Source organism: Sceloporus undulatus, chromosome 4 (genome assembly GCF_019175285.1).
Source record: "Sceloporus undulatus isolate JIND9_A2432 ecotype Alabama chromosome 4, SceUnd_v1.1, whole genome shotgun sequence".
NCBI classification, from domain to species: domain Eukaryota; kingdom Metazoa; phylum Chordata; class Lepidosauria; order Squamata; family Phrynosomatidae; genus Sceloporus; species Sceloporus undulatus.
Window position 1 is genome coordinate 6,604,248 of NC_056525.1, and position 16,779 is coordinate 6,621,026.

The 16,779-nt window shown below is 43.6% G+C and overlaps 1 protein-coding gene across 1 annotated transcript in view; it reads right to left on the reverse strand.

Annotated features, from left to right (window-relative positions):
- Positions 1-16,779, reverse strand: part of GMEB2 (glucocorticoid modulatory element binding protein 2) — a 38,168-nt gene that overhangs the window by 20,330 nt on the left and 1,059 nt on the right. The window contains 2 exon segments of the mRNA XM_042463983.1: positions 10,400-10,443; positions 10,445-10,596. Of these exon segments, the coding sequence (XP_042319917.1) occupies positions 10,400-10,443; positions 10,445-10,534 (134 nt within the window). The 5' untranslated portion in view covers positions 10,535-10,596.

A 16,779-nucleotide genomic window follows, 5' to 3' on the forward strand; every position in this document is an offset into this window, starting at 1 on the left:
TAGGAATGCATTAAGTAAACTTTCTCCATGCCCTCCCCACACAACTATAAATTGGTAATTAAGTTAAAAATACAGCTCATTTGATTAAATTCTTTAAAGAGGAAAGCTGATTAGAATTCAAGTCTTGTAATGTTACAGATTGATATGTTTCATTTAACATCAAAATATGTTGCACCAGCTATATTTCAGAGGAAGGAACTGGCAAAAGCACCTCTGAGTTGCATAAGAAAACCTTGTTAAATATTCATGGGGTTGATGGTAAACTGAGAGGCAACTTGAAGGCATGCACGCTCACAAAAAAACCTTAAATGATGTTCCAATGGTCTTTTTGTTGACATGAGATCAGCAATATAAGGGATAAGGTGTGACCAAATTCTTTCAAAATTGTCTTCTTTTAATTCTCCCTGTGGAGTCTGGCATGATAAGGATCATGCTCAAAGTCACTAGCATCTTAAGACCAGGTATTTTACATTAAACTGACACATCTTTCACTATCTGTCTGTATAAAATACAGAAGTGAGCACAGAAGCCCCATTTCCTCTTCAGCACTTGCTAACAACAGGTACACAGAAGACCTGAGATCTATTGCATAGAGGTATGAGCACATTCAGGCTGCAACAGCTGAATTCAGAACAGTCACCTATATCTCTTGCACACTCATGCAACAAAATCCCCAGATACTAGTAACCAAACATGCATGGCAAACAAGTCTCTGACTGTGGACAACTTATAAAGATGTGTTATTTCCCCATAGGTGAGAATGTTGCAGGGAAGTTTAAAACAAAATGGAGTCTGTGGACTCTCTTACAGCATATTCTTACATATCTGCTCAAAAGTCTGCCTCAAAGAGGTCAAAGGAGCTTAGGTAACTGGGTACAGAATGGCAGCCACAATAATATCAACAAAGTTTAGGGACAGAACTGCACAGCTGCGCACTGACCAAGGGAAGCTGCCAACAGAGTTCCATCTCAGCGTTTCCAGCCAAGACTGAGGAGTGCCCTTTAACAACTGGGGGAAGGCGGAGAGAGGGGTGTTGCCTGTGGCAGGGGCACGCTACAAAGCCAGCCCGCTGGACTCCTCCTCGTCCTGCCCCCATTTGTGGCCCTCCAAAGGACTGTTTGCTGTGTCTGCTGTGCCGGGTGGCTCTCTTGGTTCGGGTGTTAGAACTGCGCAGCTGCGCACCGACCAAGGGAAGCTGCCAACGGAGTTCCATCTCAGCAATTGCGCAACTGTGCAGCTTTGTAGTAGGGAACAGGGGTGGGTCCTTGCTAGCTGTGTTGCAGCAGAGGAATGATTTGTGTTGTATATTTTTCTCTGCTGCTGTGTTGCTCTGTGGGGGGGGGAGAGTTTAAGGATATGGGGAGTGTATAGCTTGGGGAGGTAATGGGTGATTGTGTTGGCATGAGAGGGGCTCCTATTGGAGTAGTGTGGGGCAGGGGGAGATATAGTGGTAGGAGAGTGGAGTCATATCATAAGGGAAGGAGAGATCGATGTGTAATATCTATCTCTCCTTCCATCCACTCTCCTAACCAAAGAGATCTGAGGGTCAATCCAACCGTACCACAAACCCTGTCTCTGCTCCTGTGCAATGCTGGGTCGATAAAGAATAAGACCCACATAATTTACGATCTGTTAGAGGATAAGAGCTGCGACCTGGCTTGCATCACTGAGACCTGGCTTGGACCTGAAAGCGAAGCAGTGTGGGCACAGGCCCTTCCTCCCAGGTACTCAGTTAAGGACCAGACCAGGTTAGGTGGGCCGGGGGGGGGGTGTTGCCTTGATTTACAAGAACACCTTTTCCTTAACCAGGAACCATGTCCGACAAACTGCCCCATATCGAATGTATTTACCTGACCCTGAAGGCCAGGGACAGTTTAGGGATTCTGTTGGTCTACCGGCCACCCCGTGCGCTAACAGACTCCCTGGCCGAACTGACACAGCTGGTCTCAGAGCTGGTGTTGGAGTCCCCTAGGCTTCTTGTTCTGGGGGACCTCAACATCCCCTTTGAGGCCAGCCATAGTCCAACTGGTGCGGCTCGGGAGTTCATGGCTACCATGACTGCCATGGGCCCACGCATTCTGCTGGTAATACGCTTGATATGGTCTTTTGTAAGGACATGGAGATTCCGTGGACAGAGGTAACAAATATCTCCACCTTGTCATGGACGGACCATTTCCTGGTCGAGGTTAAATTCAAGGCATCTACCCAGATCCCTCCCGGGGGTGGTGGACCTATTAGGATGGTCCACCCTCGAAGGCTGATGGAACCCAGAAGGTTCCAAGAAGCCCTAGAGGGGTATATGGTTGGAACTGACGGTGATTCTGTTGATGCCCTGACTAACACCTGGGATACTGATCTCTCCAGGGCTATACACAGTATCGCTCCCAAGCGTCCTCTCAGGCCTGCTTCCAAAAAACAGCCCTGGTACACGGAAGACCTCAGGGAAAGGAAGCGGGTTCTGCGATGACTAGAGCGCAAATGGCGAAGACACCAGTACTTAGCTGACAAGGCACTCCTAGACTCTCTTTTGAAGGCCTACGGAGTGGCAATAAGTGCAGCAAAGAATTCGTTCTATGCTGCACGTATTGCGTCCGCGGAGTCGCGTCCGGCAGAGCTGTTCAGGGTAGTGAGGCAGCTTACTCAGCTGCCCTCCTCCCTGAACCCTATTTAGGAACCATCCAAGGCCTGCTGTGCCGAGTTTAACAACTTCTTCACGGATAAAATCTCTCGGATAAGAGCTGATCTCGACGCCAGTATTTCTTCAGGATCCAGAGTAGAGGTCCCCAGAGCCTCCGTGAACTCAATTGTACTGGATCATTTTGAGTCTGTGAGTACTGAGGAAGTGGACAAGATTCTTCGAAGTGTTAGGAAGACAACGTGCTCTCTCGATCCCTGTCCCTCATGGCTAGCAGCTCATGGGGGGACGGCCGTAACCACTATGTTACGCCGCATAATTAATTCATCTTTTAGGGAAGGGCGATTTCCATCCAGCTTGAAATTGGCCATGGTAAAACCGCTGCTAAAAAAGCCCTCCCTAGACCACCTGATTCGAAGTAATTATCGGCCTGTTTCGCTGCTGCCTTTTTTGGGGAAGGTGATCGAGAGGGCGGTTACCTTCCAACTTCAATCGGTCTTGGATGATACGGATTTTCTGGACCCATTTCAAACTGGCTTCCGGGTGGACTATGGAATTGAGACTGCCCGGGTCGCCCTGGTCGATGATCTCCGTCTGGGCATGGACAGGGGTAGCATGTCCCTGTTAGACATCTCAGCGGCTTTCGATACCATTGACCATGGTATCCTTCTGGAACGCCTGAGGGAGTTAGGTATCGGGGGCACTGCGCTCCAGTGGTTCCGTTCCTACCTCTCAGGTAGATTCCAGATGGTACAGCTGGGGGACGTGTGCTCCGATAAGAGGGCACTGACATCTGGTGTCCCTCAAGGAGCCGAGGGATGGAGATTTGTCCACCTGTCCTGAATGGGGTCACACTTCCCCTGAAGGACTCAGTTCGCAGTCTGGGGGTGCTTCTGGACTCGTCGCTCCACCTTACATCTCAGGTGGATGCAACAGTCAGGAGCACTTGTTATCAGTTTCGGTTGATACGCCAGCTGCGACCCTTCCTGGGCCGGGAGGACCTTGAAACGGTGGTACATGCTCTGGTAACCTCTCGGTTGGATTTCTGTAACGCGCTATACATGGGGCAACCCTTGTACCAAACCTGGAAGCTTCAATTAGTGCAGAATATGGCAGCTAGGTTAGTCACTGGGTGCTCCAGGACTAGCCACATAACACCTATTCTGCAAGATCTTCATTGGCTGCCCATTCGCTTCCGGGCCCAAGACAAGGTGTTGGTTATTACCTATAAAGCCCTAAACGGCTTGGGCCCAGGGTACTTGGAGGACCGCCTCTCCCCATATAATCCGCCCCGCGCTCTCAGATCGGCCGGGAAGCAATTGTTGAGGGTTCCTGATACGAAGTACACCGTGACTGCACAGAGGGCATTTTCCAACTTGGCCTCACAGCTTTGGAACTCTCTTCCCGGTGAGCTCCGCTCGGTTACCTCCCTTGACCTGTTTAGGAAGAAGCTGAAGACCTTCCTCTTCCAACAGGCTTTCCCCCATGCATTGTGATATCTGCTCTCTCCCCGTTACACTAGCACTTTTAAGCTAGTTATTGTTGTGGTTTTTAATGTTTGTAATTTTTATCTTGTTTTTTAAAAATTTGATGTATTTGTTATGAGATTTTATAATGTAGATACTGTTGTAAATTGTACATTGTTTAGTACTCTTGTTGTAACCCGCTTTGATCTTGGAAAAACGGGCTATAAATAAACAGTATTATTATTATTATTATTATTATTATTATTATTATTATTACTTCTTCCCAAATTAATCCATGATTGAAGACCAGTCTTCAGCATGACACCCCATTCCATCATACAAAATGCTTATATGCTAGTGGGCCAGGATTTAGCTTTTTAAGCAATAGCCCTAAAACATCGGCATCTCTGTTTAGAAGAGGTTAGGAGAGCCCAATCTGGACTGAATTCTCAATAAGGCTGTCTATTTTTGTGCAATACTCTCCATTTTGCCTAGGTTTTAAATGAAGATTTCAGAGGCTACCTTCATGTATGTTCCTTCACAGGGATTCTACTTATTTATGCATTAGTGTAAATCTTGTTATTCAGTTTCATACTTTGTCACAAATATTAAAAAAATGTGTAAATAAATATGCTATGGGAAAGGACAAAGGTTTCTGAAATATCAAATGTCCAAATACATTGGGGGTAGTTCCACTCAAAGACTTTTCCTTTGGTGTAATTTCCTTCCTTGATATATAACCCTAAAAAAGGACCTTGATACTCCAAATGCCAAGCTTTTACACAGCAAATAGCTCTGGTCACAAAAAGAAATTGTTTCATACCAAACAGAACTATTATTGTTAATGTCTACAGTGTCATCAATATTGTGACATTTTACGGAATTAAAATAATATAGCTCCCTAAACAACAGGGTTTATCATCTATCATTTTAAGGCCTCTTACCTTATACCAACAAATGGGCCATGGTTGCCCTGCAAAGGGTTTTGGCTCCTGTTAACCCTAGCTACTGGAGCCAATAGTGAGGGATTAGGGAAGCAGCTGTTCAAAATCACACAAAATGCCACACGGCCCCATCCTGCTCTCTATAAGCATGCCTAAATTTTAAGGTTTTCACGGAGAGGGTTTTTAATTCCACCAATTTCTGGACCTATCTGGTGAAACACACAAGGCACTTTCTCATCTAAGTTTTAGAACTCCCTTCCCAGGAGGTTTGTGCAGCAGGTGGCAACTTTTATTTAAAACAGGACTCTGGCCTGTCAAGTGTTTGTTTTTTTTTAACCTGTTCTGTTATTTTCATATTATCTTATTTATGTTTTTTAAAACCTCTCTCTGTAATTTTAATCCATGGTTCATCTTGCAGGTATTCTTGGAGGCAGGCCCAAGCATAAGAAGCAGCAAGGGAACCTGACTATTGAGAATCCAGATCAGCTCTGCATTTTTCTTTTTCTTGGTAGGGCAGAGTGGGAAGGAATGAAGAAGAGACATACAGTGGAATTGAAATAGCTTGTAGTTGTGCCGTTGTCCTTTGCTTCTTTTCTTTTCTTCATATTTTCAGTAAAGGCAACATTAGTCCTCTAGCGGCACTTCAAAGGAGATGGCAATACACAGACAGATCACCTAATCCTGTCTTCCAGAAGCCATTGTATGACCTGTTTCCATGACAAAACCCGTGGGTGGCAGCACTGCACAGAATTCAAGGAAGTTACACTTGGATGTTCCTCCCAAAAGGAGTCATCAAGGAGAAGATAGAAAACAAGCTCGGCTCGCTTCTGTTACTATCGAAGGAATAGTGTGGAAGGAACTACAGCTAAGACCTATACGGGCAAAGACTACTACACTGTATGAATATAGTTAAAGTAATTATAGCAAGAATACAAGATCATGGTTACCAAGGGAGCATGCAACCTCTGTGTTGCAACAGCTTCACTTGCCACTGGTCTGTGTTCCCTCCCAGACATATACATTCATACATATCTAAAGTATTCATATTTGACCCTTGAAGTTATGATCTACAAAGCCCTATGCAGCCTAGGGTTGTGTAGGCTGACATTTGTCCAACTGCCTCCATTTCCGATACCAGGTGCAAATAAAACAGCTCAAGCGTATTTGTAAGCATCAGGTTTCCCCCCCTGCTCCCCTTGGCATATTTATAGCAAACTTAAACAGTTTAGTCTGCAAATGTAAAGCATCTTACAGAGATTCATCTGAGTATTTTTAAAAATGAACTTCTGGGTTCTGAACTGAGTTCTTCTCACCCAGTGGACACAAAGAGTGTCCTGAAGCAATGGCTACTACATTCCAGAATCAGATGCAGTATGCTCCTGAATAACGTGTAATATTAAAACAACAAAGGAAAAGGGCTAATGCCCCATGACCTGCTTGTGGGCTTCTCGTAGGTAATAACAAAATGCTAGACCAGAGGCTTTCTGTCCAATCCACAAAGCCTATCTGGAAAGCCGAAAAAGCGTCCAAGGACTTTTCTATGTTCTTTTAAATCAAAGTTTTCATTAAAATATAAAAAAATACAATCAACCATCATATTATGCCCATTTTTTTCAAGTTCCTCAGGCTTACAACGAGTTCAACTGGTTTAGGGGATGACCATAAGAAGAGGATAATTTAAATTAGTAGTTACAATAAAGAGATAGCAGGCATTTGCAAGTTCATGTCTTTTGTTTCCCAGGCCTCTCAAGAAAACACAACATTCCGATCCCATTTCAACATCTTCAGGTGTCTTCCCCACACTCCAGGTCTTTCTGTTCCTTGCTTGAATATCTAATTTTGCTGCAACAAGCAGTTACACAGTGAAGTTTTATTCTGCAGAGTTTCATTTCCCTTTCAAAAATAGGCAACATCAATAAAGTCTCATTAGTGATTATTTGTTGGTCTATCATTTGAGAAGCCAGTGTGGCATAGTGGTTTGAGTGTTGGATTAGGACTCTAGAGACCAGGGTTCCAATCCCAGGTTAACCATGTAAACTCACTGGGTGACCTTGAGTAAGTCACACTCTCTCCACCCAGAGGACAGCAATGGCAAACCCCCTCTGAAGAAACTTGAATAGAAAAACCCCATGATAGGTCCCCTTTCTGGTCGCCATAAATCAGAAACTTGAAGCACACAACACAACAACAACAACTATCATTTGAGATATATCTGAATCCAAAAACTAACACAATCAGCAACATGAATGCACATAGAATCATAGAGTTGGAAGAGACCGCAAGGGCCATCCAGTCCAACCCCAGTCTGCCATGCAGGAAATCCAAATCAAAGCATCCCCAGCAGATGGCCATCTAGCTCTGCTTAAAGACCTCTAAGGAAGGAGACTCCACTACACTCCGGGGGAGTTTGTTCCACTGTCGAACAGCCCTTACTCTGCAGGAAGTTCCTCTAATGTTGAGGTGGAATCCATTGCTCCGGTCCTAGTCTCTGGAGCAGCAGAAAACAAGCTTGCTCCCTCCTCATCAATATGACATCCCTTCAAATATTAAACAGGGCTATCTATCACTCTTAACCTCTTTTCTCCAGGCTAAACATACCCAGCACCCTAAGGCGTTCCTCATAGGCATGTTTTCCAGACTTTCATTCCCATTTTAGTCATAGAATCATAGAATTGTAGAGTTGGAAGAGACACTAGGGCCATCCAGTCCAACCCCCTGCCATGCAGGAACTCCAATCAAAGCATACCTGACAGATAGCCATCCAGCCTCTGTTTGAAGACCTCCAAGGAAGAGACTCCACTACATCCAGGGGAGTTTGTTCCACTGTCAAACAGCCCTTACTGTCAGGACGTTCCTCCTAAGGTTGAGCTGGAACTCTTTTCCTGGAGCTTGCATCCATTGTTCCGGGTTCTGTTCTCTGGAGCAGCAGAAAACAAGCTGCTCCCTCCTCAACATGACATCCCTTCAAATATTATAAACAGGTATCATCACCCCTTACCTTCTTTTCTCCAGGCTAAACATACCCAGCTCCCTAAGTCGTTCCTCATAGGACATGGTTTCCAGACCCTTCACCATTTTAGTCGCCCTCCTTTGGACACGCTCCAGTTTCTCAATGTCCTTTCTGAACTGTGGGCGCCCAGAACTGGACACAATATTCGGCGGGTGGGGCCTGACCAAAGCAGAATAGAGTGGCACTATATTTCTTTTGATCGAGACACTATATTTCTATTGATGCAGCCTAAAATTGCATTGTCCTTTTTAGCTGCCGCATCACACTGTTCACTCATGTTCAACTTGTGGTCACTTGGACTCTCCTAGATCCCTTTCAAATGTAGTTTCATTCAGCCAGTGTCCCCCATCCTATATCTGTGCATTTTATTTTTCTGCCCTAAGTGCCAATACTTACATTTCTTCGTGTTGGATTTCATTTTGTTAGCTTTGGCCCAGCTTTCTAGTCTATTCAGGTCATTTTGAATTTGATCCTGTCCTCTGGAGTATTAGCATTCCTCCTAATTGTGGTCATCTGCAAATTTGATAAGTATGCTCCAATTCTGTCATCCAGGCATTGATAAAGATGTTGATAGCACTGGGCCAGGACAGAGCTCTGTGGACCCCACTGGTCACTTCCCTCCAGGATGAAAAGGAGCCATTGTTGAGCACCCTTTGCGTTCAGCGGTCAACCAGTTACAAATCCACGTAACAGTTACCTTGTCTAGTCCACATACAGTCGCCCCCTTGGACACCGCCAGCCAAGCTTTTTGAATTGTGATGCCCAGAACTGGACATAATATCCAGGTGGGGCCGACCAAAGCAGAATACAGTGGCACTATACTCTCTTGACTAAACACTATACTTCTATGATGCAGCCTGTACTGTACATACATATCATACATATATAAGGCAGAACACATGCCAGGCACAATAATTCTGGTGAGAAAATGCTGTTTTGAGCTAATCTCTGCTAGGGAGTACTCTAAAGGATGCTTCTTTATTCGGAGCAGATCAAGCTGATCTATTGGTGTCATCACGTGCTCAGTATTCGAATACTTCCTATGTAAGTTTAACTGCAGTGTATAGTTATTGTCAACTAATGGTATAAATTAGTATTGTTGTTAAATTCAGGGTTGTTATGCATTGATACTTGAAGCAAAATATAATCCACCCACCCCTTTTTAGCATACAGAATATCAGTAAAGGTAAGAACTGGCACTATCTGAAACCAAGGAGTTGGCAAAACTCAGAACTTTCAGTCAGGGTTCTCCACTCCACTGGCTTGTCCTTAAGGAAGAGATCTATCTAATTGCAGGACTGTTTCCATCCAGTTTCTGTGCTGGGACTGTTTATGCTGATCTCTAAATAGGGCATGAGCTGAAGCATGAGTTTGGCAATGTGGGAAGTCTAACCTCCAGAGTTACCCATGGTCTCCAGATTTGCAGGCTTCCCTATATGGCATTTTAAATCTATCTCTGAGTATCCTAATTTATGTTCTTATGGAATACTTTAATTATTAAAACATTTATATCACACCCTATAAATAAGCTTTTTGGGAAGCTTACAATTAAATTGGCTAAATCACTAAGAAAATTTAAAACAACAAAAATATCTGAAGCATTCTAACATATAAACAATTGAATATTTAAAATTGAATGATTTAAAGTTAAAATAGTTTAAAACCCTGGTGGAGGACAAAATGGGATGAAATCATTACCTATACTCAACCATAAGTTGACCTCAGTCAAGGGCAGGGTTTTGGGGCCAAATTATCGATTTTTATATCACACATGAGTAAGTCGTAAAAACTTAGGGGCATGTAATAAAATATCTTAAGGATGAGAGCAGGGGAAAAATAGCAAAGAACTTACAAAAAGCCAGCGTATAACTGCTTGTGTGCACCCTAAAGGCTGGATAGATGAGAAAAAGAGAAGGAGCGGTGTCCAGGACAGACTACACACTTGACTTTCATCCTTTTTAAAGAGTTAAAGTATAGTACATAACTGACCCGTAGATAATAAGTCGACTCAGTGTTTTGGGGTCAATTTTTTTACTACAATTCTAGACTTATATATGAGTATATACAGTAAGTTAATAAAATGCCAAGTTTTAATTGGAGGCCAACTGAAATCAGTTGGACCTTGAAGAGAAGGCATTCCACAAAAGTGCCACAGTGGAGAAGGCCCTCCTTGCACCCCACTCTCCCTCCCATTAGAGAGCCCCTCCAGCAGACTGTCAGTCCTCAGGGAGCTATATACAAGAAAAGGCACTCCATCCATCATCAAGGCCCCAAGTTGCACATGGTCCTACTGTTAAGTTCCATAATGTTAACCTTTCAAAAGTTCAGATTCTCCTTTGCTCACCTGTGCTGAGACAGATTGGTTGTCACTAAACAGTTTTTCACCCTCTTCAACACCACTGCCATCAACCACACTGTCTGGAGTGGTTACCACCACCACTTCTTCCATGTGAACACTCACATCAGGAGTTGCCATCATTTGAAAGGAGAATGCAGCAAGGAGAGACGATGGTGGCAAGGCCTTTTTTGGGAACCCTTGTCCTGTTGAAGATATGAAGGATGAAAAAGTTATCTCCTGCTAATCTGGCCAGCAGATTACATCTATTTATCTGAATGTTTGCAGTTATCAGAATCTGTTTAAAATGAAAGTGGATTATTTTAGCTTAACCACAATTGATTTCACAACAGAGGAAAGGGCCAAAACATGTCATCATTTGCCCCGGAACAGCAAGGGGAATCAAAACCCGCTTTCCTGTACAGTTAAACTTGTCATTTTGTATTGCTATGTTGCAAAGTTTGGAAATGTGACTGCTTTGAATACAAATTCCAAAATTCCCCAGCAAACACAGCCATTGGCTGAGATCTTTTAATATAGAGAAGGATACAAATATCATAATGAATGAATAAATAAAAATTAACTTATCCAAGCTCTGCTTCATTGCAAGTGTTTTATGCAAAACTAATTTTATCTGTGGCCTAGAGTAGTGTGCTTTGCCTCAGTAGTACTACTATATGTGCATATGCTTCTGAAACTAAAATATCACATAAACATACACATAATAAATGCAATCTCACAAAAAAGGTCACTCTTGCAGATCTCTCGTTCCAGTGGGTTGCTAAAGAGACAGAAAAACCTGAAGCATGTGCACAATGACTGTGCCAGCCCAAATCTTTGAAGAGGTAAATGCTGGTAAACAGAAACCCTAAATATGCACTGATGGCAGAGAACAAAGTCCTTTGCAAGACATTTGTTACCATTTGCTGTCAAGTTGACTTTGACCTATAGCAACCCTATGACTGAGAAACTTCCAAGCCTCTGGTCATCAACTGCCCAGCTCAGGTCCTGCAAACTCAGGGTTGTGACTTCCTTGACTGATTCAATTCACCTGCTGCACTATATACCTCTTTCTCTACTACCCTTCACACTGCCAAGCATTGCCATCTTTGCCTATGAATTACATCATTGCAGGATAGGTCAAAAGCAGAACAGTCCGAGTTTAGTCATCTTTGCTTCTAGTGATTTGCAACAGATACTGGAGGACAAGCCCTGTTCTTTTCTTTCTTAAATAATTTTTATTTCATTTATCCATAATGTATATTAAAAAGACAAACATCCCATATATATAAATTTACACATACCTACATTCATTCCTTTAAATCCCATCACCCCTTTCCCACCCTCCACCCATTGTCTTCCATTCATCTTTTTACAATCTTCCATACCACTTCCGAAGGCAATAAACAACCGTTCTTGCAGGACAAGCCCTGTTCAAGGAGAAAGCAAACCCTAATCTCCATACACACTACAGAGGCTATTTTCTCTAGCTAGTACTACAACTAGTACAACTCTTTAATAAACTTTTAAATAACATCCCTGCAATTAATATTTTCACTACGTTCCCTTCCCCTGAAACAAGATTTCAAACTAACTGGATGTCCTTGAGGGGGAGAAGAAGAGAAAACAAACAGAGGAGGCTGCTCTGGAGCTAAAATTTAAACTAACCCCCCAACTGGAGGAGAAAACCACTGGTTTGCTCATGTAAGAACCTTTTGTGAAATAAAAAAAATTGAGAGTATAAAACTCTGACATGAATGTGTTGTTCAAGTGTTCAAATGAAGGGGTTCAAAAGTAAGTGGGGTTGATATAAAACTACTCACAATTTTAGCCTTCTCAGCATCAGTGGGAGCACATTTGGAGGGCAGAGGGAGCTCCCTGATGCTTCTTCACCTGGCTCCCACTGCTGCCATCTGCCATTTAAAAAACATTTCCAGGCTGTCCTGGAATGATCCTATGCCGCAAGAAGCAGCCCGAATCAGTGCTCACGGGCTGGAGACATGTGAAGGACAGAACCCTTTTGCCATAGCCAACTGGTAAATTACCTGTCACTGACTCTTCATCTGTACTAGGCAGGATCTAACATGGTGCTTCTGTTAGGTGCAGGGAAGCGAAACCCCTTTCTAAGCTAATTTCTAAAATAATCTAATAATGTCTAAGTGCTTGAAGTCTCCAGTCCACAAAGAAACAACATCAAATATTTAGAAGGAAGAGGCCCCATTATGTGATGAGTGCTATTTTAGTTGAGCACGCAAAGTCGTCTCCTGCTCAGAGTAAAACTGGTACATAATCCAGCACTGCACACTCCGACTGGAATCTGCAAGGTGCTAGCGACAGGGAACATTTTAACTGAAGGTGGTAGGGACTGGAACTGGTCGTTTCTGCATAGAAAGCATGTGCTCTTTTAGTATCAGTCACTGTCAAATTTTAGAAAATTGTACATTCTGGGATTTTCAAAGGATGTGCATACCTCTATGCAGTCATTCATTCATTGAGAGTATTTATCCTCTGCTCATCTGTCATAACAGCTTACAAATAGATAATTGGACAGTCCCCTGCCCTTAGACTTACAATCTAAAAAGGACATGACACAAAAGAGGAAGTGAATGGCAGTGGGAAAGGGGACCACATCTAGCAGATACTGCTGGCTCTTCTCTCCCTCTGAGGCCAGGCAGTAGCAGTTAAGATGGAGGAAGGGTGTTTAATCTGGGCCTAGTCATGGTGGAGCTGTGCCTACTTCTCCTTCTCTCCCTCCAAGGCCAGGATGGTAGCAGTTAAGATGGAGGAAGGGCCTTTCTTTTGCCTCTGGGCTAGCCATGGTGGAGCTGTGCCTGCCTCTTCTATCCCTCTGAAGCCAGGGCGGTGGCAGTGCTTGTATGTGAGACTGTGTACTTACACACAAGGACCACATACAAATGCAAGTAGAATATAGGCAGGGACAGCTTTACCAAGTTCACATTTGGATATATGTTTTCCCAAGCCATAACTAGTTCCTGTCTCCTGAAAATGCAGGAAGAATACTCAGTCTAAGTTCAGGAAGCCACAACAAGCACAGGTAACAGCAAGCCAAAAGAGGCTGAAAGGTTTAGTGTGCACCACCTAGAAGCACTGCAGAGTCATCATCTCATGCACGAAGCAGGTGTGTGCGCTATTTGAGGGAAGAAGAGCAGCACAAGCAGCTTTTGCAACTTAAGCAGAACAGGGCGTGCCAATGATCAAAAGCAGATCTGGAGAGGAAATACTTGAGCAACCTCCAACCAGTCACCCCCGCTGCTGGAGGATACCATTTTACTTGAATGCGCATGCATGCATGCATGCACACACACACAAACAAACATAATGCAATGCACACACACACAAACAAACAAACATATTGCAATCATTAGCAATTGATATCTGTAGATCCTGTGAAACCTGAGACTCCACTCATCCCCATTAAAGTTCATACTGGAATTGAAATTCCAATTCTACCCTGCCTTTTACTTTTACTCTGAAGGAGAGACATACGGACCCAAACAGATAGGCCAAAATAAAGCTGCTTCGGGTCACTTTGGAGGTATGCTGTTTAAATTATGCATGCATCCTAAGAAGCTGGAAGTTGCGCAAAAGCCACGGTCCAGTCCTAAGGACTGGAGCGCAGCTTTGGCACAGCTTCTGGCCTCTTAAGATGCTTGTGTCATTTAAACAGCATATCTCCAAAGTCACCCAAGGCAGCTTTATTTTGGCCTGTCTGTTTGGGCCCGTACATCTCCGGACACAGACAGCAGGAGGAATGCAAAAGAACATATGACACATACTCTATTATGTCAACTGCAGGTACATCAGGTTTTTAACACTTTTGAGTGGGAAGCTGGAAACACCACATACAATCCCGTGGGTTGAATTTAGAGAAAGTAAAAGCATAGCCAGTCAGACCAGCCATGTCACACTATACTTTAATTATATGGCACCAGAAAGCAATTAAAATTTGCCGCCTCCTCTCCTCTCCTTGCCTTTCACTCATTCCATCTGCAATGTTAAATGCAGAACCATTTTCACCAGTTTGCATGCAGTTCTTTTTAACCTTCTGAGTTTACCTTATTCAATAATTCTCCAATTTTTATCTGTAGGATTAAAAACTGGAATGGACATTGTTTGTACAAATAACATAATAAAAACCACACCAGATAAATTAGGAGACTGAGCTACAATAATGGGCTTCGATAAAAGAAGCAACAGGCCTGAGTATGCAAGACCTGAGCCAGACAGTGGGCCGTCAGGGCTCTTGGAGGTCCCTTATTCATTTGTTGTTGTTGTTATGTGCCTCCAAGTCACTTCTGACCTACTGTGATCCCAAGGCAAACCTATCATGTGGGTTTCATGGTAAAAATTTATTCAGATGGCGGGTGGCCTTCTGTTGCTTTACAGGCACCCCTCTATTACTGCCAAATTCCCACACATTCATAGACAGATTTCCTATTTCATGCAGATATTCTTCCAGCAGTAAAGAGGTTCCACTCCACTCAAGTGTGGAATGTTGCTACTTGATTGGTGTTCATGGCTACTCATGTGCAGAAGTCCAAGCCATAGCACCTGTCACCCTCAAAGACAAAACATTACACTATACACCACTGAGCGACAACAAGAAGCAATTTGTATACATGGATCCATATCCAAGACTGAACTGCATTTGCATGGGACTGCAATCATAAGATATAAGGACTAAGATATCAGGAACCGGAGGAAAGTGATGCAAGCTGTAGTTCAATTGTTCATCAACATGATGCAACCTGTGTTGAGGTGCCGATGGCTGAGAAATGGGACATAAATATAAAGAATAGAGGGACAAGTGGGCATCTGCATGAATCTAGCCCACAAGAAATACACTGTGTTTCTTACAGCTCAGCCCTATGCACATTTTCCTGGAAATCAGCCCTATCAATTTAGAACCATAGAGCTGGAAGAGACCCCAAGGGCCCTGATCCAGTCCAACCCCTTGCCATGCAGGAACTCTCAATCAAAGCATCCCAGACAAATGGCCATCCAGCCTCTGTTTAAAGACCTCCAAGGAAGGAAGACTCCACTACTCTCCGAGGGAATGTGTCCCACTGAAGAACAGTTCTTACTCCTTATGTTGAGGTGGAATCTCTTTCCCTGTAGCTTACATCCATTATTTCATGTCTCTGGAGCAGCAAAAAAGAAGCTTGCTCCCTCCTAAATATCATTTGAATATCCCTTCAAATACTTAAACAAGGCTATCATACTGTCTCTTCTCCAGGCTAAAGATACCCAGCTCTCTAAGTTGCTCCTCACAGGGCTTTGTGGTTTCCAGACCCTTCACCATTTTGGTGGCCCTCCTTTGGACACGCTCCAGTTTCTCAACGTCCTTTTGAATTGTGGTGCCCAGAACTGGTAAACTTCAATGAATCACACTCCTGAATAAGTGTGCATATTACTGCACCTTTGGGTAAAATCCCCATACCATTTATTTACCTGGGAGAAAGTCAATGGAACTTACTTCTGAGCAGACATGTGCAGCGTTATATTGCAATACTGCAATTTACTCCCAAGTGAGCATGCATAGAGTTGTGCAAGATCATTGGACTGTCCCACTGCCTTGTCTTTTTTCCAAGGGCCAAATCTTGGGGCAGGGACTGGCCCTCTTGAATGCCATGGAAGAGATTTAATAGTGCTAACAAAACCACAGAGCTGGAAGGACCCTAGGGAACGGCAACCAAATATGCCCCACATTTCAACCTTCAGTCTAGGAGGAAGACCAAATTCTGAGCACGATTAAGCAGCACAGATTTAGATTTATATTGATGTAGATTTATATCGACCTTAGCTTTAATGGCATAATGCCTTCCGTTTTGTCTTGAATGCCCTACGTTTTGTGGCCATGGCATCTGGTGCACCTGCCCTCAAGACCATGCAGTTCAACCCAATGGCACTGCAGCATGGCCTTAGATCCCTCTTTAAAAAGCCCCAACGAAAGAGAGTCCATCATCTTCCATGCATGGCTTTAAACTGCTTTCACTGGTTGTAAACTGTCTTGTTTTAACTTGCCAAACTGTTTAATGCGTTTTAGGTTGGTTTAAATTAGGCCAAGATGTACATGTGTGAATAAAAGGAAATAAAACAGCCTCCTGTTAGCATAACAATCCTGATGATGGGATGACAAGCCCAATGGAGGGAAGATCTTTAAACTGAACATAATTCAAAGCCCCGGCTGTGTCAGTCTGGAAAGTCAGTCTCCAAAGGGACCTTCTTGTGGCCCCTTTGAGAGTCACTGAAAGAAAGAAAGAAGCTGGCAGCATGAGGCTTCCTAGGCTTCAGCCTCATATGCATCTCAGGAAGTAGACCAAGGCCCAAAACACACCACAGAAGTAACCATGAGACCCCCTTAAACT